Source organism: Astatotilapia calliptera, chromosome 4, assembly GCF_964374335.1.
Source record: "Astatotilapia calliptera chromosome 4, fAstCal68.1, whole genome shotgun sequence".
Classification (NCBI taxonomy): domain Eukaryota; kingdom Metazoa; phylum Chordata; class Actinopteri; order Cichliformes; family Cichlidae; genus Astatotilapia; species Astatotilapia calliptera.
Genome location: NC_137425.1, coordinates 439,695 through 464,109, shown reverse-complemented (window position 1 = coordinate 464,109; position 24,415 = coordinate 439,695). Strand labels below are relative to the sequence as shown.

At 43.9% G+C, this 24,415-nt stretch overlaps 1 protein-coding gene and 1 long non-coding RNA gene across 4 annotated transcripts in view; one reads left to right on the top strand and one right to left on the bottom strand.

Annotated features, from left to right (window-relative positions):
• The window catches only part of LOC113020106 (rho GTPase-activating protein 27), a 42,265-nt gene that overhangs the window by 2,861 nt on the left and 14,989 nt on the right, over window positions 1-24,415 (top strand). For all 3 annotated transcript variants that reach the window (XR_013908421.1, XM_026163797.2, XM_026163795.2), the window contains exons 2-4: window positions 9,992-10,117; window positions 10,486-11,435; window positions 21,612-21,824. Coding sequence is in view for 2 of the 3 variants with exons in the window: in XM_026163797.2 (XP_026019582.2) it covers window positions 10,087-10,117; window positions 10,486-11,435; window positions 21,612-21,824 (1,194 nt within the window). In the remaining variant the exon portion in view is untranslated. The remainder of the gene's footprint in view (window positions 1-9,991; window positions 10,118-10,485; window positions 11,436-21,611; window positions 21,825-24,415) is intronic.
• On the bottom strand, window positions 16,355-17,705 carry LOC145428199 (uncharacterized). Its single transcript, XR_013908425.1, has 2 exons — window positions 17,353-17,705; window positions 16,355-17,172 (listed from the first exon to the last, which is right to left on the bottom strand). It is a non-coding gene; the product is annotated as an uncharacterized LOC145428199 (long non-coding RNA).

Here is a 24,415-nt window from a genome sequence, read left to right as displayed (position 1 = left end):
GAGGGTAAAGAGTGGGGTAGCAGGAGGGTAAAAAGTGGGGTAGCAGCAGCCTAAAGAGTGGGGTAGCAGCAGGCTAAAGAGTGGGGTAGCAGCAGGGTAAAGAGTGGGGTAGCAGGAGGGTAAAAAGTGGGGTAGCAGCAGCCTAAAGAGTGGGGTAGCAGGAGGGTAAAAAGTGGGGTAGCAGCAGCCTAAAGAGTGGGGTAGCAGCAGGGTAAAGAGTGGGGTAGCAGCAGGCTAAAGAGTGGGGTAGCAGCAGGCTAAAGAGTGGGGTAGCAGGAGGGTAAAGAGTGGGGTAGCAGCAAGGTAAAGAGTGGGGTAGCAGGAGGGAAAAAAGTGGGGTAGCAGCAGGCTAAAGAGTGGGGTAGCAGCAGGGTAAAGAGTGGGGTAGCAGCAGGGTAAAGAGTGGGGTAGCAGGAGGGAAAAAAGTGGGGTAGCAGCAGGGTAAAGAGTGGGGTAGCAGCAGGGTAAAGAGTGGGGTAGCAGCAGGGTAAAGAGTGGGGTAGCAGGAGGGAAAAAAGTGGGGTAGCAGCAGGGTAAAGAGTGGGGTAGCAGCAGGGTAAAGAGTGGGGTAGCAGCAGGGTAAAGAGTGGGGTAGCAGGAGGGAAAAAAGTGGGGTAGCAGCAAGGTAAAGAGTGGGGTAGCAGCAGGGTAAAGAGTGGGGTAGCAGCAGGGTAAAGAGTGGGGTAGCAGCAGGCTAAAGAGTGGGGTAGCAGCAGGCTAAAGAGTGGGGTAGCAGGAGGGTAAAGAGTGTGGTAGCAGCAGGCTAAAGAGTGGGGTAGCAGGAGGGTAAAGAGTGGGGTAGCAGGAGGGTCAAGAGTGGGGTAGCAGCAGGCTAAAGAGTGGGGTAGCAGGAGGCTAAAGAGTGGGGTAGCAGCAGGCTAAAGAGTGGGGTAGCAGCAGGCTAAAGAGTGGGGTAGCAGGAGGGTAAAGAGTGGGGTAGCAGGAGGGTAAAGAGTGGGGTAGCAGCAGGCTAAAGAGTGGGGTAGCAGGAGGGTAAAGAGTGGGGTAGCAGGAGGGTAACAGGAGCCCAGAGTTCACAGGTTTGAGGCCAGTCGCTTCCAGGTCCATTGATGAAAGAGCAGCTGATTGGATGTTTGCTGAAAGCTCTGGGCCAGAGAAAATGTTTGGCTGTCCCGCTGCTCTGTGAGCACACACACACTGTTGTTCCTTCACAAAGACAGGAAACACACCGCTATGTGATGTCATTGAGGGGTGAGGTCAATGCCGCTGTGTGGGCGGGGCTTGCAGCAGACAGGAAGTGCAGGCGCTTCCCTGTGTAAACAGAGCTGCCCTGAGATCAGCCTCCTGCTATTGTTCTAAGCGAATGCCTGGCTCAGAGGCTGCTGGGAGGGAAATAGCCCCGTACTGCAGACAGGGTGGCTGTAGCTCAGGAGATCCCTCGCACTCCCTCTGAGTGGCTGAACGAGGCATGTTACATCTCGGACAGGCGTCCAAGTCAACATAACCTCTGCTGCATTGCAGTTCACCTGCTTCTCTCTGTCCAATTAAATCAAAACACAGACTCAGGTGCTGCTCGAGTGCAGAGACCCTTCAAGGAACAGGCAGGGAGCACGTGAACTGCCAAACTTCTAACCAGGGTAGTGATGCAGCGCGTGCTCCTCAGCTCAGACTCAGATTTCAAGACGGACAAAACTACGCCCTGTATGTCCAAATATTCACAGCTCTGTCTGCGTGTGGCGATGTTTGATGCTGAGGATGCAGGTCCAGGTTCATCATTTCAGTCACAATCACCTCAAATGCCTTTGCATGTGCTTCACACCTGAGTTTTGTTCCTCCTATTGGTGCAGTACATTCTAGTCGCACCTACCACCCCCCACCCCAAGGTTGAAAAATGAGCACTGACCAAACCCTGCAGTCCCTCTACTGTCCACCAGAGGCTTCAGCAGAGGGTTCAGCCCGCATAGACTCGAGTTTTCAAGCAGTGTTAATTCTGACAGCAGGTTTCTTGTCGACTAAACATCAGGAGACTGCAGCACACTTAGGCTACATCCGCACTAATACGTTCTCGTTTGAAAACGCATAATTTTCTCTCTGTTTTGCCCTCCCGTCCACACTGAGACGGCCTTTTCATTCAAGAAAAACACACTCGAAAACACATACATTTGAAAACTGTTTGTTCTTTTGTGTCGCAGTGCGGACAGCGCAACCGCAGACTTTTTGAAAACAATGACACATCAGATCACTTTTATTTTCACATCATATGTGCAGGTACACGGGTACAGAACACGCGAGTGAAATTCTTGTGTGCGAGCTTCACAAGCAACGGAGGTGTGGAAAAATACAAAAACATAAGAACAAGCAAATATAAGAATGGCTAAATCTGAGTCTCACATTTTAGTCATGTGATGCAGTCATGTGACCAATTAAACTAAGATAGCGGAGGACATTATACAGCAGTTGTTTTGTTTGACTGCCCTGTTAAAGATTAATATCAGTCTGTACGCGCTTCAGAGAGCTTTTCTTCAAATTCTTTAATTCTCACTCGCTTTTGCAACTTTGTACTTTTGTGTTACTCGCAGCAACAACTCCACCTCATTGTGAGTCCATTTAAAAACCTTATTGCCGACGTTTCAAAGAGCCGGAAAAGTAAATAAACCTAATTAGTTAATGTTAGTTAACCTAATTAGTTCTGATTGGATCTCATCTGTCCAGAATGTTTTCGTCTCGTTTTAACTGAAGTGTCGATACATTTCATCACTGTTTTTGTCCTCGTGTGTTAGTTTTATGTAGTTTACACGGATATGAGGAAAAATAAACCTTGAATGTTCAGTGAGGGTTTCACACAAAGGACTGAAAAACTGAAAGCAGACGGGCTTCAGCCTGCAGTCTGCTTCCTCGGACTCTCTGTGTGAAACAGAGCTAACCTATTTTAGCCATTGATTTGTTCCAACTGTTTGTCTTTGGTTAATGAAACACAGCAGCGTTAACTCCTTCACTGCGCTGGGAGATAAATGTGATGTTTGTTAAGTGGACTGAAGTGTTTTTGCTTCGGGGCTGTGGGAGGAGTTCAGACCTCACTTTGACCTGTTCTGACTTGAAAGCAGAGGAGCTGATAACTGTCATTCCTCTGCTTTCAGTCCATGAAGACAGTCTGTCCTTTCCTCAGTGTTAGAGACTTTCATTCATTCAGAGACGTTCGTTCTACAGCTGTTAGAAACGTGAGTCAGGGAAACTAGAATCTTACAGACATGGAGGAAAGACAGATAGCCTTGGGCAAGGTACGAACCCAAGTTGCTCTCTGATGCATTTTTCAGTGTGAATGTTGGATGAAAAGCGTGAAATGTGTAAGTGAGCCTCGGGTGCTTAAGAAGACAAAGACTGTGAGCAGCGGCCATGTTCTCGCTGTGCCTGCAGTGAAAAGGCAGGTCTGCTGGGTTAGCTTACGGTTCTATGTTGATATAATGCGGTGGCGCCCAAAACTGTGGTTTGTAGATGTGCTACAGTTGGCTCAGCTCTCACAGCTCATCAGACAGAAAGGCCCACAGACGGGTTATACAGGTGTTTCCACGAGCTCGCCAGCATCTACCTGATGGTATCATCAGACAGAGGCTTTGAGTAGGAACACCAACTGAATCAGCACGCCTCCTGGTTTCTGCACCGCTCTCATCCATTAACACAGTGGTTCCCAAACTTTTTTTGCTTTGTTTTACAAGAAAAATGGTCCGTCCCCCCCACGCACGCACAAAACATCCTCCAACCACACACGCCCATATTTTGCTCCATTGCAGTTTATTTCACACCTCAAACATTTAGTAAACAATTAAGCAAATACAAGTAAACTGCAATAAATTACAGGCAGTAATAAAATAAACTAGTAACTCTTTTATGCAACGTCCGCACCTACACATGTATTTTTGAAAACACAGCTGTTTCTATGCGTTTGGACCTTTCTTCCACGTAAACGGTGTTTCCAATCACCGAAATTTTTTTAAACTCCTTTTTTGCGTTTACGTGTGGACGAGTAATACAGAGTTCATCACGCAACGTCAAAGGTATGCGCCTTTTTTCACGTCACGCTGTGGCCACGTTATTGTTTACATGAGATGAATTGCAGAATGACAGAGAGACAAAATACTGTTAATCTGACTGTCTGCAGGCTTTACACGCAGTTACTGTCCCTCCATTTACAAAGGCAGAGGCGTCACGGTGGGATTATTTTACGTGTGGTTGGTTTTTTCCTGTGTAATAATATTCAACATTGCTGTCAATACATTTTTCAAAAAATGCCTCTCTGTGCAAAATGGGTTTAAAAACATAAACAGCTGTGGGATCCTGTTTGTCTGTGATTTGAACAAATCGTGGCAGGATCAGCCTGATGTTATTTGTATCCCGCTGTCTGTGATATAAGGCAAAGCAAGGCAAGGCAAGTTTATTTGTATAGCACAATTCAACAACAAGGTGATTCAAAGTGCTTTACAGAGACATTAGAAACAAAAACAAATAAAAAGCATGATTTAAAATTGATTAAAACAAGCAAATAAACTAACTAACTAACTAACTAACTAACAAACAAACAAACAAAACAGTATATAAAATCAAAACAGATAAAATCAGAACAGTAGATAAAATCAGTAGTTAAAATGTAAGTTTTGAAATTTAAGCTTAAAGTGTGGATTTGGTGCTTTATTCAAATGCAGCTGAGAACAGGTGAGTCTTCAACCTGGATTTAAATAAACTGAGTGTTTCAGCTGATCTGAGGCTTTCTGGGAGTTTGTTCCAGATATAAGGAGCATAAAAGCTGAATGCAGCTTCTCCGTGTCTGGTTCTGACTCTGGGAACTGATAAAAGACCGGATCCAGATGACCTGAGGGATCTGGAAGGTTCATACTGGGTCAGGAGGTCATTGATGTATTTTGGTCCTAAACCATTCAGAGCTTTATAGACCAGCATCAGAACGTTAAAGTCTATCCTCTGACGGACAGGCAGCCAGTGTAAGGACCTCAGAGCTGGACTGATGTGGTCCACTGTTTTGGTCTTAGTGAGGACTCGAGCAGCAGAGTTCTGAATGAGCTGTAGTTGTCTGACTGATTTTTTAGGTAGACCTGTAAAGATGCTGTTACAGTAATCAAGCCTACTAAAGATGAATGCATGGACTAGTTTTTCCAGGTCCTGTTGAGACATCAGATCTTTTATCCTTGATATATTCTTGAGGTGATAGTAAGCTGACTTTGTTATTGTCTTAATGTGTTTTTCTAAGTTTAGGTCTGCATCCATCACTACACCCAAATTTCTCGCCTGGTTTGTGGTTTTTAGGTGTATAGATTGAAGTTCTCTGGTGACCTGTAATCGTTTTTCTTTGGCGCCAAAGACTATTACCTCAGTTTTGTTTTTGTTTAGCTGGAGAAAATTGTGGCACAACCAGTCATTGATTTCCTCAATGCATTTACCAAGAGCCTGTACAGGGCCTCGGTCTCCTGGTGCCATTGTGATATATATTTGTGTGTCATCTGCATAGCTGTGATAGTTTATTTTGTTGTTGTTTATAATCTGTGCCAGTGGGAGCATGTAAATGTTAAACAGAAGGGGTCCCAAGATGGAACCTTGGGGAACTCCACATGTGATACTTGTCTGCTCAGATGTGAAGTTACCTATTGATACAAAGTATTTCCTGTTTTCTAAGTATGTTTTGAACCAGTTTAGTACAGTTCCTGAAAGACCTGTCCAGTTCTCCAGTCGTTTGAGTAATATGTTGTGGTCAACTGTATCAAATGCTGCACTGAGATCCAGTAAAACTAAGACTGACATTTTTCCACTGTCTGTATTCAGACATATGTCATTGAACACTTTGGTCAGAGCGGTTTCAGTGCTGTGGTTCTGTCTAAAACCTGACTGGAAGGCATCGTAGCAGTTATTCTGTTTTAAGAAGTAACTGAGCTGTTGAGAAACTGCTTTTTCAATGATCTTACTTAAAAATGGGAGGTTTGAGATCGGCCTGTAGTTGTTCATTTGTGTCTTGTCAAGATTGTCCTTTTTCAGTATAGGTTTGATTACAGCAGTTTTTAGTGATTCTGGAAACACACCTGACATTAAGGAAAAGTTGACGATCTGTAACAGGTCTGACTCTAAAGTCTTTGAGACCTTTTTGAAAAAAAACTGACCACTTACCAGTTTTTACTTTGTGTGACTGTGATTTAAAAAAAATAGATACCAAGATCATGATAGAAAAGCGAACAATAAATGAAGAAGCAATTCATGCCTTCAATTTCGATTTAGCACAACAAGATTGGAGTTCGGTGTATGAAGAGTCAGATGTGGACAAGGCTTATGATAATTTTCTAGATATTTTTACTATGTGGTACAATAAACATTGTCCTGTAAACGAACACATGACAAAGAAAAAAAAGATAAAAAGTCCTTGGCTCACAAAAGGAATTATTAATGCTTGCAAAAAGAAAAACAATCTGTATAAACAGTTTATCAAAGTAAAAACAAAAGAAGTGGAACAAAGATATAAAGCATATAGAAATAAATTGACTGATATTATAAGAACGAGCAAACAACTTTATTATAGAAGAAGATTATATGAAAATAAAAACAATATAAAAGGAACTTGGGATGTGTTAAACAACTTAATTAAACAAGGATCTTCTGGAACATCATATCCTGAATATTTTACTGATGCAAATGGTGAAAATCACAACATGAGTAATATTGTCGATGGGTTCAATAAATTCTTCATAAATGTTGGCCCTGAACTAGCAGCGGACATCCCGTGTCATAAAAATGAAAATATCAGTAATATAAAATCAAATCCCTTTTCACTGTTCCTCTCAGCTACAAATGAGCAAGAAGTAATAAATATCACATTAAAATGTAAAAGTAAGTCTTCAATGGATTATCATGACATAAATATGTCTGTAGTTAAACAGGTTATTCTGAATATTGCTAGTCCCTTAACATATATCTGTAATTTATCATTTCAGTCCGGTTGTTTTCCAAAAAAAATGAAAATTGCGAAAGTAATACCACTATATAAAAGTAATGACAAACACAGTTTTACCAATTATAGGCCTATTTCTCTACTGCCTCAATTCTCAAAAATTCTAGAAAAACTTTTTAATTCAAGATTAGAAAAATTCCTTGAAAAACATCAAATAATAAATGTTGGTCAGTATGGTTTCAGAACGCAAAGAACCACTTCAATGGCGATAATTGAGGCAGTAGAAGAAATTACTGATACACTGGATAAAAATAAATATGCAGTTGGTATTTTTGTTGACCTCAAAAAGGCCTTCGACACAATCAATCACTCAATTTTACTGGATACATTGGAAAGATATGGTATTCGAGGGAAAGCTGGTAACTGGTTAAAAAGTTACGGGTCGGGAACAATATGTTAGCATAGGGCATTACCATTCAGAGAAACTTGGTATTACATGTGGTGTTCCCCAAGGGTCAGTGTTGGGACCAAAACTTTTCAATGTATACATAAATGATATTTTTGATGTTTCTCAAGTACTTAAACTCATACTGTTCGCAGATGACACCAACATATTTTTCAGTAGCGATGATTATACTGATCTTGTAATGACCGTAAACAGGGAGCTAAAATTAATAAAAAAATGGATGGACATAAATAAATTATCATTAAATATAAATAAAACTAAAGCAATGTTTTTTGGTAATTTAAAATATAATATAGAATTACCAATTATCATTGAAGGTGTACCAATTGATAACGTGAGTGAAAACAAATTTTTGGGAGTCGTAATTGATAATAAAATTTCATGGAAACCCCACGTCAGACACATAAAAACCTAAATTTCCAGAAGCCTCGCAGTTTTGAACAAAGTGAAACAATTCCTTGATAAAGATGCACTTCGTACTCTGTACTGTACCCTGGTTCTTCCATATCTTACATATTGTGTGGAAGTGTGGGGAAATACATATAAAAATACAACTAATCCATGAGTCACAGTACAGAAACGAGCACTGCGTATTATTCACAAGGCTGGTTATCTAGATCATACTCACAAATTCTTTCTTCAGGCAAAGTTACTTAAATTCCAGGATCTGGTTAATTACAATACATCCATAATTTTGTATAAAGCTTTTACTAAACTTTTACCGGCAAATTTACAAACTAGATTTGAAATTCGAGAAAAGGTTTATAATGTGAGAGGCTTTGGAGAATTCAAATTACCCAGAACTCGAACAACCCGTAAAGGCTTTTGTGTGTCTGTATGTGGTGTGAGAATCTGGAACAGTCTGAGTTTACAATTGAAACAATGCAAAAATATTCATAGATTTAAATTTCTCTACAAACAGTTGGTCTGGTCACAGTATACTCAATGATGCTTTTAGTGTGCTCTGTAATGTCTGTCCTCTTACCATTGCTGGTATGGATTCCAAAATAAAAAAGTGTGCGTATGTATGTACATATATGTACATGTGTGTGTAGATATATATGTATGTATATGTATGTGTGTCTGTTACTTGTAGTTATTACTGCCTGTTACCTGTGGTAATGCAATTTATAATTTATATATTCTGTATTCAGTTATGAAGGCTCTAATTGTTGGTTGCGAGCTGCCGCTTAGATGCTTGTATGTGCCCGGGGCTGTTGATGGGTCTGTATGCAATGATGGGCGTAGCTGCGGGAAGTTTATTGTTTTTTTTTGTTGATGAGTGAGTATAGGGGTGGGATTTAATAAGTTTTCTTCGTCCCACTCCTTTTTCAGGCAATTTTTGTTTTTTGTTTTGTGTATTTTATGTTCAATATAGGTATTTGTTGTGCCTGAAAATGAACAAATAAATGAAATGAATGAAACTTTACTGTATAAAGAGCAAACATCTCCAAAATGTCAGGAGTAGTTAGTCATTACAACAAGTGTTTGTGAACTAAAAATCAAGAATGTGGGATCCTGTTTGTCCGTGATTTGAACAGCCCAGCGCTGCTCCCAACGCAGGGAAAACCAATCCTGCAGGGAGACCTACCTCTGCACCTGTGCAGGTGAAACCAAAGGGCAGATTTGCTTCACCATATTTTCTAGTCTTCTCTAGGCTTAAAATGAAGTTGGTTTGGAAACATATTCAGCGATGCTTCAGCTCCTGCTTTGCGTTTGTGTGGGAGCCCCGTGCTAGCAGTGTCCAAGCGTTTACTTATTTATTTTTTCCTTTTCATACCCCCCCGGCAATGGCTCTGCGTCCCCCTAGGCGGCGGGCCCCACACTTTGGGAAGCTCTGGTGATCATAATTAATTCCTGTTAAATGTGTTAATGCAGAGCTTCCCAAAGTGTGGGGCCCGCCCCCTAGGCGCAGAGCCTTTGCAGGGGGGGCGCTGCAGTATGAAAAGGAAAAAAAGGAATAGGGTTAGGGGGAAGGGCACTTACGCACTGCTAGCACGGGCTCCCACACAAACGCAAAGCAGGAGCTGAAGCATCACTGACTAGAGACTAGAAAATATGGTGAAGCAAATCTTCCCTTTGGTTTCACCTGCACAGGTGCTGAGGTATGTCTCCCTGCAGAATCAGAGACAAACAGGATCCCACAGCTGTTTATGTTTTTAAACCCATTTTGCACAGAGAGGCATTTTTTGAAAAATGTATGACAGCAATGTTGAATATTATTACACAGGAAAAAAACAACTGCAGGTAAAATAATGACACCGTGACGCCTCTGCCTTTGTAAATGGAGGGACAGTAACTGCGTGTAAAACCTGCAGACAGTCAGATTAACAGTATTTTGTCTCTCTCTGTCATTCTGCAATTCATCTCATGTAAACGTGGCCACAGCGTGACGTGAAAAAAGGCACATACCTTTGACGTTGTGTGACCAACTCTGTATTACTCGTTCACATGTAAACGCAAAAAAGGAGTTTTGAAAAAACTCTGTTTTCGGTGATTCGAAACGCCGTTTACGTAGACGAAACAGCTGCGTGTTCAAAAATACTCGTGTAGGTGTGTTTGTATTTTTGTCTGTTTGCTAGGCATTGTTTTTATTTTGTGTGTTTGTTTATTTTTTCCTTTAGGACGGGGGTGTAGGATCAGGAGTGATCTTTGACCAGTTACCTTCAGATTAGATCTTCCCGAGGGGGCGGGGCCTGAAAAGCCCAGGGTTGTCAAAATGGCAGCAACATCCTCCTTGCAGAGCAAAGGTGAGTCACCCTACTGTTGCAGGTGAACTCCAGCTTATTTAGACTCTGATTGGATGAAATCACCACATTAAGACCTGATGAAGCTGTAGAGGAGCGTTCGATGGCGCTGCTCTGGCGCGTCTGCATGTTTACAGTCACAGCTCATGAGCACATGTGCTTCACATTACTGCCATCTCCCTGCTCGTGACCAGCTCGTCTGCCTTCTTTAAAACTACATATAGCTTCAGGAAGTGAACCGGACCTCATTTTGACCTCAAAAACTGAACACAGCAGCTTTGAGAAGGTTGGGTTAAAATCTGTGGCCCGTTGTGTCATCACATTCAGCTTCTTGAAACTTTTCTGTTCCTCTGTCTGATCCTTTCTTTCAGGTCTGGGTCTGGTTCTGGTGGAATTTGGGTACGAGTACGAGGGTCGGGATGGGGCGCTGGTCACAATCAAACCCAATGAGCGCTACATCCTCCTGGCGAAGACCAACAACCACTGGTGGCAGGTCCAGGAGGATCGCAGCTCCAAGCCCTTTTACATTCCGGCCAAGTATGTCAAAGAGCTGCCGTTGGAGTTACCGTCTCCTCTGGACTTTGCTGATCCTCCCAGTCCCGAACTGGTGCTGCCTGTCGTGGCTCCAATCCCTGTGGCGGTGCCTGTCCTCATCCCAAAGCCTCTAGAAGAGTCCAGAACCAAACCAAGTGATGACATGACCATCAGACTCACACCCGATGCGGTCAAAAGGCACCACAAAAATGAAAATCGGATGTCTACATTTGGCGTCCCGCTGGACTTCCAAGATGTGGCACCTCGGCTACCTGGGGCCCCTGCTGGCCCTGCAGAGCCCGGGTCAACAGCAAACAACAGAACTGCAAACTCTGCCGATGGCAAGAAGCCGCCTCACCTGTCAGGCTACGTGGAGGACGCCAGGGATGCCGGGAAACCTCGCGTTCCCAGCTTCAGTCCGGCAGACCCCCTCTCAGTGCCCCGGCCCCAAGCCCAGCCCATCCGGGTGGAGACACCAGTGATCCCACCCCACAGCAGCCTCCACAACATGTCCTCATCCCCAGCAGGACGTCCGGATGGCCACGAGTCTCCAATAGAGCCAGATGAGGAGGAGCTGGCAGAGGAAGAAGCAAACGTGGAGGAGAGCGTGGAGGAGAGCGATGAGGAGGGGCGGGACTCAGGGAAGGGCGAGGATTCACACCACATCTACGAGTCCATCCAGGACCTGAACCTGGACCTGGAGGCTCTGGTCGGAGCGAGAGCGAGCCCTGCAGCACAGGTCGAGCCTGCAACACCTGAGGCTGCACCAGCCCCACCTCCCACACAGGTAAGTCCCCAGACTATGAAAATGACCCTTTGATAAAGTCTCTGATTGTTGACTTTAATGTAATCAAATATCTTTTTACAACACCTGGACTTTACTTTTATTGAAATGATTGGTAAAATGGCACAAAGGCAAAAATAAGTGTTCAGGAATGGTTAAAGAACAATATGTTACAGAGTCCTCCAAAATAAAAGTCCTGTGCAGCGTGTCATTTCCTGCAGTTTCCACACAGGAAACAAGTTTTGGAGGAAAAGAAAAGGCCAGTTCCTCTTTTAATTCTCAGCATACCAGAAACAAACTGCTGACCTTTGACCTCCAGACCCACCGAAGCTTAAGAAAACTTAGTTTAAAGATTTAGTTTAAAACTATTTTTTGTTTACTGCTTTTGTTAGTTGTGATCTAACAAAAGATCTAATATGATCATGTCCTTATTATTGGGGACTTCAATATTCATGTGTGCTGCCCTGACAAGCCAATGGCAAAGGACTTTTTAAATCTTATTGACTCTTTTGATCTTGTGCAACCTGTGTCTGTGCCTACACAAAAATATGGGCACACGTTGGATCTTGTTTTAACTCACAATTTACCTGTCTCTAACTTAGAGGTTTGTGATGTTGTATGGTCAGACCATAGGCCTGTCCTGTTTGAGGTTTTCCTTCCTTGTACTAAAGTTAATCTTCCTCCTGTTGCTGCTAGGAGCTGTCGTATTTTTAACCCTTCCTCTGCTGGACAGTTCTCTATTGTTTTTAATCAGAACGGCGGCCTTCCTGATTTCATATGCAATGATACAGAAGAACTGAGTACGTGGTTTTATTCTGTCTGCCAAACTGCTTTAGATTCAGTGGCCCCCTTTAAGCTTAAGCAAGTTAAAGCCAAATCTGAACCCTGGCTGAATGAAGACACCCGGGCTGCCAGAAGAAAGTGCAGGAGAGCTGAACGTAAATGGAAGAAGGATCAACTTCAGGTGTCATACCAAATGTTACAAGATTACTGGAATTCTTACCAGAAAACTGTAAAAGATGCTAAGAGGAAACATTTCGCTACTATTATTCAGGCAAATTGTCGTAAGCCTCATGTCTTATTTAAGACTATTGACATGGTCCTTCATGCTCCACAGTCTTCTGTCGAGTCTTCTCAGGAAATTTGTGAAAACTTCCTACACTTTTTTATTGATAAAGTGCTATCTGTCAAAGCACAGACTTCCCAGTCCGTTCCCGACCCTTCTACCCCTGCCCCTAGTTCTGCTGTCTTTGACAGGTTCGAGCCAGTTTCCATGCTCTGCCTGCAGGAGTTGGTTGCTCACATGAAGCCCTCAGGCTCCCCTTATGATGCTCTCCCTCCTCGATTTTTCAAAGAGGTTTTTCTCACTATAGCATCAGCTGTACAATCCATTGTAAATAGTAGTCTGTCCTCTGGTGTTGTACCTGTCAATCTCAAACATGCAGTGATTCAGCCTCTACTCAAAAAACCTGCTCTTGATCCTGATATTATTGCGAATTACAGACCTATTTCCAAACTGCCTTTTATCTCAAAGATTCTTGAAAAGGTAGTTTACAAGCAATTAATGTCCTTCCTAGAAGAACACGGTATTTTAGAAGTTTTCCAATCTGGTTTTAAAGCTTTACATAGTACTGAATCTGCCCTTTTAAGAGTTTTTAATGATGTGTTTTTGGCAAATGACTCAGGTGACTGTGTTATTATTGTGCTGTTAGATTTAACTGCTGCTTTTGATACAGTGGATCATAATATTTTAATTTCCCGTTTAGAGCAGTTGGTGGGTATGCGGAGTACCGCATTGCAGTGGCTCAGATCCTATTTGGCAGAGCGAACTTTCTCTGTGAAACTAGGGGAGTTTGTATCCTCTACTGCTTCTCTTCAATGTGGGGTCCCACAGGGTTCAGTTTTAGGCCCGCTTCTTTTCTCTCTATATCTCCTACCCCTTGGGTCTATTTTCAGGAAACATGGGATTTCTTTCCACTGCTACGCCGATGACTCCCAGATTTATTTCCCACTTAAAAAGATAAATGGCTTCTCAGTAGACCCGCTGCTCAGATGCCTTGATGAAATAAGGACTTGGATGGCTTTGAACTTTTTACATTTTAATGAACAGAAAACAGAAGTGATGGTTTTTGGTGGCGCTTCTGAGGCCACTATTATAGATCTTGGTTCACTGGCACAGTATGTTAAACCAGTCATCACTAATCTGGGAGTTAAAATAGAGGCAAATCTTAAACTTGAAAGCCAGGTCAGAGCTGTTGTAAGATCTAGCTTTTTTCATTTGAGGGAATTAGCCAAAATAAAGCCTATCTTATCGAAACAGCATTTTCAGACAGTAATCCATGCCTTTGTTACTTCTAGGCTGGATTATTGTAACGCACTTTATTTTGGGGTTAGTGATGCGTCCATTAGGCGCCTGCAGGTTGTGCAAAATGCTGCAGCACGTCTTTTAACTGGAACAAAAAAGTTTGAGCACATTACCCCTATTTTAATTTCACTCCACTGGCTACCTGTACATTTTAGGATTGTTTTTAAAATTCTTTTATTTGCTTTTAAATCTCTTAATGGCCTGGCCCCCCCCCTACCTCTCGGAGCTACTACAACCATATACACCTGCCCGTTCCCTTAGGTCCGCCAATCAGCAACTCCTTAAGGTACCGAAAACTAAGTATAAACTTAAAGGTGATCGTGCTTTTGCTGTAGCTGCTCCAAAGTTGTGGAATGATCTGCCCTTGCATGTTAGGCAGGCCTCTTCTCTCTCTGAATTTAAAAGTCTTCTTAAAACATATTTATTCGCTGAAGCCTTTGGCATTGATTAGAGGGGTTGACTCAATTTGTTTTAACATGTTTCAATTTATTGTATCTATTTATTTTATTGTATCTCATTTTAATTTTCCTTACGTATGCTATTAACATGTACAGCACTTTGTGAAACTCTGGTTTTATGTTAAAGTGCTTTAGAAATAAAGTTGGTATGGTATGGTATGGTATGGTATCTTAATGTTTCTTTCTTTTGGTTTTAAATTTAATAATTTACTGTTTTTTAAATATTTGTGTAGTTTAACTTTGTATTATTTGTATAAAATAATTTCATTGAACTCAAGTTGCTTAAAACCTACAGAGAGCAGACATTTGTGCGGGCAGGGTTACTGAGGGGAGCTTTTCCACGGTTCAGGGTCTGTAGTGATGTCACAGCTGGCAGGATGTGTTCAGGGTCGGACAGGAAACTGCGAGAGGATGACGCTGCAGCGACACCTGCAGGTGAAAACAGTCTTCAGTCAAGGTTAAATCACGCTGCATTACAGCAGACAGAGCACCTCCTACCCAGCATGCCGTTCAGCTGCTTTAATCATCCGTCCATGCGTTTTCTTTTGGTTATCCAGTTCAGTGATAGGGGGGTGGAGCCTCTCCCAGCTGTCACAGGGTGAGAGGTACACCTGGACAGGTCTCCAGTCTAACACATAGACACTGACTGCACGTGTTTGGAGGAAACCGCCCAGATACTGGAGTTGAACCCCGGACTTTGGTGCTGTGAGGCGACAGCGCTGAACGCTGCAGCATCGCTCAGCTGCTTTACTTAGTAAAAGTCTGCTTGCTCTGTAATGACAGTGCATATGAATGATAACACAGTGACAGTAAAATAACATTCCTTATCGTGACACTCGCTCCGGCTGTGAGCTCCTCGCTGACGTGTAATTACAACAGTGAGTGTGTGATGAAGTGGGTGTGTCTGCTCTTCAGTCATGGAGCAGGTAGACCAGCTGCTGTGATCTGAGCACACGAGCTGTGGACACTCAGGGTTTAAATTAGAAAAATTAGATAAATAAATTAGATGCAGAGACGGGTTTAAGGTGGAAATACTGGAATAAAAGAAGTGATTCTGAGGTTTTAACCAGGGCTGAGTATCGTCACTGATTTCTAGAATCGATTCAATTTGAATCGGGGAAATTTTGCCTCAGTCAGAAATATTATAATTCAGATCATGCATCAGTGCATTTCCATTTTTTATATCTATTAAAAGAAAGCTGACACTTGTGAGACTTTATCAACGGTGTGAGCATCACAGCAGAGGCCTTTGTGTCAAAGTACGTGAGGTTAAAACAGAAAAAGATTTTCCTGGCCTGAGATTTTATAAGAATATTCTGCAGTAGATCGTCGGTGAGAAAGTCACATGATCCTGATGCGTCGGCGGGTCGAGCTTTGTGTTCACGTCTCTGTGCAGAAGCCTGTTCCTGCTCTCAGTTACTGTTTTAAATGTTTGCAGGTTGTTGAAATTTTGTGAGGTTTAACCTGAGATTCTGGCGTTTCGGGCAAAATAAAATTATATTTAAAAATCGATTCAGGATTTTAATGAATCGTATCACGTAATCCAAGCTAGAATCGATTTTAATCGATAAATCGATAATCAATACCCACTCCTAGTCATTACCCTCAGGGGAGTTCAAATCGTGTTCAACGTCACGTTAGCGCCGTCAGTTTCTGTGTTTGATGAGCAGCAGCTGCTTCTTACCTCTGTGACCATCCGACTCCTCGCATTGCTTTCTGATGTCAGCAGGTAACGATGAAGATCAAGTGTGGGCGTCGCCTTTAAAGCAAACGTTTTGAGTTTTCAGAGTTTGAACTTTTTTCTGCTGCTTGGGTTTAAAGATGAGCTGGCGGCTCAACTATTACAGTTTTTGCCCTTTGCTTGAACACATTTTGCAAAACTTCGCTCATTGTGCCAAAACTCTAAACACAAGTAAACATGACACAACACTGGGAAATATACCGTTCACATCTCTGCCAAATGGAAACTCTGCTCTCAAAACCTAACATTCCTCTGTCAAAATGTAACTCTGTTGACAAAATGACACATACCTGCATCACATGCAAACACTTACAGATCAGGGGACACACTAGTCTACTTTATATAAAACACTGCAGTCTTTGATTTTCATTGTTTATTCAGAAGGCACATTTTCAGGAGACACAAACAACCAAAAAAGCAAATAGGCCTACTCAGTATTGTCCACTGCAGTACCATGAATTCAGATCATGCAAAAAAACCAAAAAACTATACTGTAAACACAAAACATCATGACAATTGTGCATACGTGGGCTCATGGATCCCGCCGTCTGTTGGGGTCTGGCCACAGGACCTCATCGACATCGCAAGCAGTGTCCTCTCCCGCTGGGCACCGGGGAAAATATCCTCCTGCATGTCGAAACCATCCATGGATTGCTGTCACCTGAATGTCGCCGCAGGCCTGTTCCATTGCCTGCAGAAGAGGCATGCAGGCATGTAGTTGGCGGTCATATACACGCCATCTCCAAGCCTAAAAAAATCCTCTATAGGGTTTAAAAATGGTGAGTAAGGGGGCAAGCATACCACTTCAAGTTGACTGTGGTTGGAGAACCAGGCCTGGAGCAGAGCAGCCCGATGGAAACTGACATGATCCCATATCACCACAAACCTGGGCTGATCTGGTCTGTTCTGCACAACTATATCATGGAGAGCATCTAGAAATGTGAGTATATGTTGGCTATTGTATGGACCTAGTTTTGCATGATGATGCAGAAGCCCTCGAAGGCTTATGGCGGCACACAATGTGATATTTCCCCCACGCTGCCCTGGGACGTGCACAACTGCCCTTTGGCCAATTACATTACGACCCCGTCATCTTGTTTTGCTCAGGTCGAATCCAGCTTCATCAATGAAAATGTATTCATGAGGCTGTGCAGCTCCATCCATGGCCAAGATTCTCTGTAAAACAAAGAGAACATATCACTGTACTACAGTGCTACACATACAGGACCCTCACCCATCACACAGGTACCTGTGTAGCTCTCAGGATGGATCCATGTGGTACTGATATGGTACATATTCAGCTGCTGCTGGATTTCACCAATACTGTATTGTCATGTAAAGGACAGTTACACGTACCCGTACATATTCAGCTCGAAGTCCTTTGACCCTGTCACTGGTCCTCTCAAATGGGACTCTGTAGAGCTGCTTCATGGTGATGCTGTGTTTTCCCAAGATGCGTCTGATGGTGGTGATGCTCACATGGTTTATGTTGCTGAACACTTGCCTGTCTGCAAGTATTTGCTTTCGTAGCTGGTGGAGACGCATAGCATTGTCTGCCCTCACTAGGTCCACAACGGCAAGTTCCTGCTGTTGTGTGAACAGGCGTTGGCGTCCTCCCCAGAAGGTCTTTGAGTCGTTCTAGAGAAATACAACCACATATTGTCATCGGTTTGCTTATTTTCTTACAGTACTTTACTGTATATACTGTATCATCCACTGTACAACACTGTACTTCAATATAAGTAATCATGCTATGTTTCACAGAAACTACCACTTTGGCTGCAAAAGCAGCATTAGCACCCTGCAGTACCCTGCACACTTGATATGATGATATACTGTAGAACAGTGCTATGAAACCATCTGAGTAGAGTAGAAGGCAGAGAGGTGAAGACAGACCTGCTTTCTAGTCTGAATGTTCTTATTACAGATGCCACTGTGAAGCAGCTTAGATGTGGGTGGACTCTCTGCCCAGCTTCCCTCATAGTCAGGCCGTGGTTGATGACATGGTCCACCAAAGTTGCTCTTATATCATCAGAAATATGGGTCCGTGCATGGCCTCTTCGACCTCCTCCTCCTCTTCCTCTTGCTCTCCCTCCATCCATGCTTGCAAAGTTCTTGGCTAAACTGAGGGCTTTTTGTAGTTGGCTAATTGGTGTTCAGTTTTGCAGGTAAGTGCCTTCAGGTGTGTATTGAGTGGTTGCAATTACCCGATGTGTTTTGTATTTTGGATACATGTGTTTTCCAAATGGCACCCTGAAATTTCATTTTCTGAACGAAGTGTCTTATGTATGAAATAGAGTGTAGTATGCAGGACCATGTGTGTTGCATAATTGCAACCAGGGTGCAAAGCAGTGCTTTTGTTTAAGGTAGGGGTACAAGTGTTTGAGGTCTAGTAACAAAAGCTTCAAGTTGTGTTACTTTAGTCTAAGCATGGGTTTATAGTGTTCAAGCAACGGGCAACAACTGTAATCTTTAACAGGGCTGTCAAAACTGCAAACAAAACAACTGCTGTACTGCCCTCCGCTATCTTGGTTTAATTGGTCACATGACTGCATCATATGACTGAAATGTGTCATCGTTTTCGAAAAGTCTCCGGGTTCGCTGTCCACACTGCGAAAACGGCGTTTTCAAATGTTTCTGCTTTCAGGAGCGTTTTCACCACGCTGCGTTTTCCTTGACCCAAAATGCCGTCTCAGTGTGGGCGGGAGGACGTAGCCTCAGTAAAGGTGGGTGGCAGCAGGCCGTAAATCAGCTGTTGGTGCGTGGAGATGGAACGGGTTCAGCCAGAGTGTTTCTGACCTTCAGCTCCTTTCAGAACTCAAAGGTTTTCAGCGTCTTCGGTCTGACGACTCTCAGTGAAACTCAGCGTCCACATGATCAGCTCTCTGGGACTTCCTTATCTGACTGGTGGAGCATCGAGAATGCAGCTCTGCTCTTTTCTGGGTGACCTTTGACCTTTAGCAGTTGATGTCTTGCTTTCATGTTGTTCAGCAGGTGGTTTGTTTACCCAGAGGGTGGAACAGATTGAGTCATCTCGTGTTTGAAGCTGTTTCCTCCTCATAGGCTGTCCTGAAGCCAGGTGTGTCCCAGGTGAGGTGGCCGGCTGAGCGCGCTGCTGTGTTTGCACTAAATGAGCTGCAGCCGGATGTTTTGCTGTGACACTGCACCGTTAGGACTTTACCGGCTCTGGGGTCATCAGTCAACCAGCTTCCTGTCAGTCGCAGAAATAAAAGCTCTGCATCCTGGTTAACGGGCAGTCATAAAGTCATCCTCTCCTGATTGGCTGCTTTTACTCTGTGTGTGTGCATGTGTGTGTGTGTGTAGTGTGTCTGCTTACAGCTGCTGCTGGACTGCAACACTCTGAGTTGCATGTTTCCTGCAGTTTGAGACAGCTGCAGGCTGCTTCCTGCAGGCAGCAAATGCCCATTTGCAGCTGCCTGTGGACCTGCAGTGTTACAGCGCTCCCAGGACAAACGGGGAGTCCAAGCAGAGGCTCCAGCTGTTCGAGTCCCGGAGAACGTTTAACGTTGCTGGTTTGGACGTTTGAGCTGTGTTTTTGGAGTGTTTGCTGAATCCTTTTAGAAGATTTGGCCGTTGGATTTATTGAAGCTTTAGAAAAACTCCAAGACTTATTTATGAAGTGTGATAAGAGTCCAGGGACTTGAGGGAAATGTCCATTAGAAGATTCCAGGAAACTTGAGGAAGTTTGATGAATTCCAGGTGATTCCAGGACTCAGAAAGAAAATTAGGTGGTCGTCAAAGTTGATCTATGGAGTCATAAAATGTTTCATGACGTCGGTGAACAGTGATCTGGCTCAGCAGCGTTGACTCCTGATCACACTGCCCTTCACAGGGGGCGGGGCTACTGAATCAGAGGGGGTGGGGCTACAGCCTGTGCAGTCTAAACACAAACGGAGTCTAGAAGACTTTCTGAGTTGTTCCTGGTGAGGTTTGATGCAGGACACACTTTGGTGATACTGAAACAACCACAGATGCATTATGGGTAAGTCCAGACATGCTGCATTAAACTTTGATGCTGGATAGAGATGTTGTCATTGTTTCCCTGCGTGCAGCTGCAGGTTCAGAGCAGACGGAGCGTGTCGCAGTAAAGCAGGAGAGCAGATTTTTTCAGGTTAACGTGACGCTGCAGTCGATAAACACTGCAGGGCTGCAGGGCTGCCCCAGTCACCGGTGGTGATGACTAAATGTGCAGGTTACTCCCGTGGAGTAATCCTCCTGTGGAGTATTCCTGCTCCACCTGTGCCGTGCTGTGCCAGTGCCAGTGCCAGGTTGTAACTGTGAGTCTATGCATCAGTAATAATGAGTCAGTGTTTAACATCGAAGCCCAGCACACTGACCAGTCGGTCTGCAAGCATTAATGATGAGTAAAGTTTAGTTAATGATAACGAGAATGCCTGCTGAGCAGTGGAGCCTCACCGGAGTCGTACCCGGCGGCTTTAATGGAAGTGACCTGAAGTGGAATGTAACACTTTCTTTGTTTCCCTGTGGCCACACTCGCCTCCTCAGTGTGACAGGAAGCTGTCTGCTCCCTGCTCAGAGGAGGAAATCTTGGCAAAGGTGAATCACCTCCAACATCTTCAGGATGATGATGAGTTTTATCAGAACTCGGTGTATCTGTGGTGTTGTGGAGATGTGAAACGTCTTCATCACCACGAGGACTCGACTCCCTGAAGACTGAAAACATCCAGATCTTCTTCCTCAATCAGACGTGAGGCTTAGTGAAAGTCTGCAGGAAATGACTGCAAGTCACTGTGTGTGTGTTTGTTTATAAACCCTGGGGGGAGCTCTTCCTGTACAGCAGCAGATGATTGCCGTAAATGAGGCCGACGCTCCAGCAGGTTCCTGCTTGTTTAGCGGGGACTTTGTCCTCGGTGGGTCGCCGTGCTCTGAGCGTCTCTGCTCGTCCTGTTGGTTTTTGTCTTTTGCCCTTCTCCCCCGTCCCTCTTCTCAGCTGTTTCTCTTTCCCTCTTTCTTTCTCCCCTTCTTTCCTCCAGTCAAGTCTGTCCCGTATTCAGTAAGTGAAAATAAAATAAACAATAAAAGGTGAATCAAATGGACCATTACGGCAAGGCTGGGATGGTCAGTTTGGTAAAGTAAATCCGTTGGGCATCTTTCTTTGCCTTTAGACAACAATTCTGATGCAAAAGAGCCAAACGGGACAGGCCAAAAAAAAAAAAAAAAAAAAAAAGAGGTGTGGGAACCCCGTAAACTTTATTAAAAACAGATTTTCGGCTTTCTGCAATGATTCTTTTCACTCTGAGGAGAAAGTTAGGCGGATGAAGCTGGATCTCCATCAGGATGATAACATCACCGCCATGCTGCCGTGTGTGGGTGATGGTTGGGGTGGGCTTTAAATGGGCTCATAGTTGTCTGTGTTCTGTAGTTTTATGACTTGAGGCTCTGAGGCGTGCAGCACAGAGCGCTCTGTCGTCCAGATGAAGAAGGAAGGACACGGCCGGTCGTCGGGTTATGTCACATGCAGGAGGTCTAAACACTGTGACGAATCCACGCCGTGAACATGTCACAGCTTCGACTCAGAGTGTGTTGTTTTGTGTCTGACGGTGTGGTTGAAGAAATCCTCTCTCTCTCTGTAGGACCAAAGCTTGCCCGACCCTCTGTCGCCCATCTACGCCAACGTCCCATCTCTGAAGAAATTGGCTCCGCCTCAGGGCCCTTCTGGCTCCTCCCTCTCCTCTCCACCTCCCACAGACCACTCCCTCTCAACATCAGACCACAGCCCATCATCTTCTACCTCCTTGGGCATGACCAGCCCCAACTGCCCAGTCAGCGCACAGGACCGATTGCAGGTAAGGCGACCTTTGACCTTTCCAGGTGTGTTTTGAGTTCATCTTTGTGTTCGGGTCACTTAAACACCAAACGGAGATGAAGCAGCAGCGCCAAAAGACTCTGCATGAAAGGAATGTGAATGTAGACGAGAGCTAAACTATCAGGACAGATGAAAGAAGCTGACGTGCAGCTGAGGAAAAGAAGTGCAAGAACAGAGATGATGAGTGCGGTTCACATGGTGAACCCATACGCTTACAGGTTCAAATCGATATTTAGAAAAATGCAGGAATTCCTTCTAAAAGGAGTAAAATGGGTTTAAAATATTGAAAAGAGTGTTTGCATGATATATGGTTCATTTTCACAGGTTTCCTGTTTTATTGTGAAGAGCTTTGTAAGAGGAAGTGAATGTGGTTGTGATCGGTAGCGTGCTCTGACAGAAGTTTGTGCCAGTGTTCATGGATGGACTATCTGCTCCACGGTCTACGTGCACATTTCTGTGACATTTCTGCCCCACATCCACGAGCAGCTGCTCACTTCTGTTTCAGACGCCTCGCTCTGCACACGCGACTGTTTCTGTACAGACAACATGCCTCAGCTGTATCATGAGCCTGGCATCACAAAATAATGTTTACCTTCTGTGCAGTTTCCAACATCTTGTGATAAAAGTGAAAGTTCTCCGAGCTTTTCAGGAGCCGGACAAACAACACAAACTGAACGCTACACTTAAAGTCTTACTGAACACGAGGACACATCTGCAGTAGGCGTTTGGACTTGTGGATAAAAAAGTTATTTCAATCCAGGCACAGACTGAGAGTTGCCCATCCTCAGCCTTACTCTCTCCTTCCAACACTTTGCTCGTGTCCTGCATGAGACGTCCTTTCAGGTGACGCTGATAGTCCAGCAGCTGCAGGACGGGCAGCTGAGGCTGCAGGAACAACATCTGGTTCTTTTCTTAACAGTGCATCAGGATTACAAAAAGAAAAGAAAGTAATTGCATTTACTGAGTTAAAGCTGCCATCGGGCATCAGCCCTGGAGTTACTAAAACACTGGATTCAAAGCAGTGTGACAGCACAGGAAGTGACTGAAATCTAAATGAACTCGAAGGTAAACGACGGGTCAGACACCACGGCGGCATTAAAAGAGCAGCACTGGATAACACATAAAAGCTCAGCTAAGCTAGCATTAAACACACTAAGGAGGAGCAGAAATCTAAGATTTCAGAATCGGACGAAATCAGAAAAATCCATTTTGAGCGAGACGTAGATGATGTGTACGCTCGTTTCCGAAAACGATGATTGCTGGGAGTGACGTGACAGGAGACGACGGTCCAGACAGAAGAAGGGCTGAAGGCTGATGATGCACAGCTGAGGTAGTGCGCTTCATCATGCTGTAGCGACAGATTACACACCAATGTAAGTGGTCAACAAAGTTTAGTGATGGCAGCGTTACAAACAAAGCGTATCTGGAGAACATTTGTACGAATGGCTCGTTGGATTTCTCTGCCATCGTCACTCTGACCTTCCATTGTGTTCCACTCCAAACTCACCGCTGTGTGCAGCTCAGAGGTACTTAAAGTTTTATCAGCTGTAATATGAGCATGTGGCGTCTGTTCCACAGGGATCCGGTGACCAGTTACTGGACACCAGTTTGTCTTACTGGTTGAGCAGGCATCCATGAGCCCTGTGCCCCTTTCTCTCATGTCTGTAGCCAACTATCACTGTAGCCTGATGAGATTGTTTCAGGTGTCACATATGAGTCTAAGAGGTTTTATATATTTTATGTCGTCAGTATTTTTCTGTGAATTAGTGCAGCGGTCCCGACCCCCGGGCCACGGCCCGCTACCGGACCATGAGAGCGTAGACTCGGGTGTGAAATTTATGGTTTTCAGTGTGTGAATGTATGAATGTGTGTGTGGATGTGTGGATGTGTGTGTGAATGTGTGAATGTGTGTGTGGATGTGTGGATGTGTGTGTGAATGTGTGGATGTGTGTGTGAATGTGTGGATGTGTGTGTGGATGTGTGTGTGAATGTGTGGATGACTGGATGTGTAAAGCGCTTTGGGGTCCTTAGGGACTAGTAAAGCGCTATACAAAAACAGGCCATTTACCATATTTTATCGTTAACTCGGTTTGCCTGGGTCTTCCCAGAAAAAAAATATTTACACGTTACCATAGTGACCAGAGCATTAAGGGGCAGAGAGGATGTTACTCTGTTGTTGGTGCATTTCAGGAGGACGCTGCTAATAAAGTTACACAATCACACAGTGAATTCACGTTTATTATTATATTTACAAAATACCAGTTTTTGTCTTGGTCGTATCCTTTTATTTTGTTGTATTTATCCGCAACACCTTAAAGGCCGGTCCATGAAAATATTGTCTGACATTAAACTGTCCGTGGGGCAAAACACGGTTGGGGACCGCTGGATTAGTGAATTTGGTCCACAGCCACAGACAAGTTTTAACTTCTAGTGTGCAAACAGCAGAAGACAGGCCTGATCATCATTGTACAGAGCACGAACTACTTAAAGTTTGTATAAGTAATATTAAACAGTGGAATAAATAAACCAAAGGGTAGGAATTACACCCAAAGAACTGTATATAAAATTAAA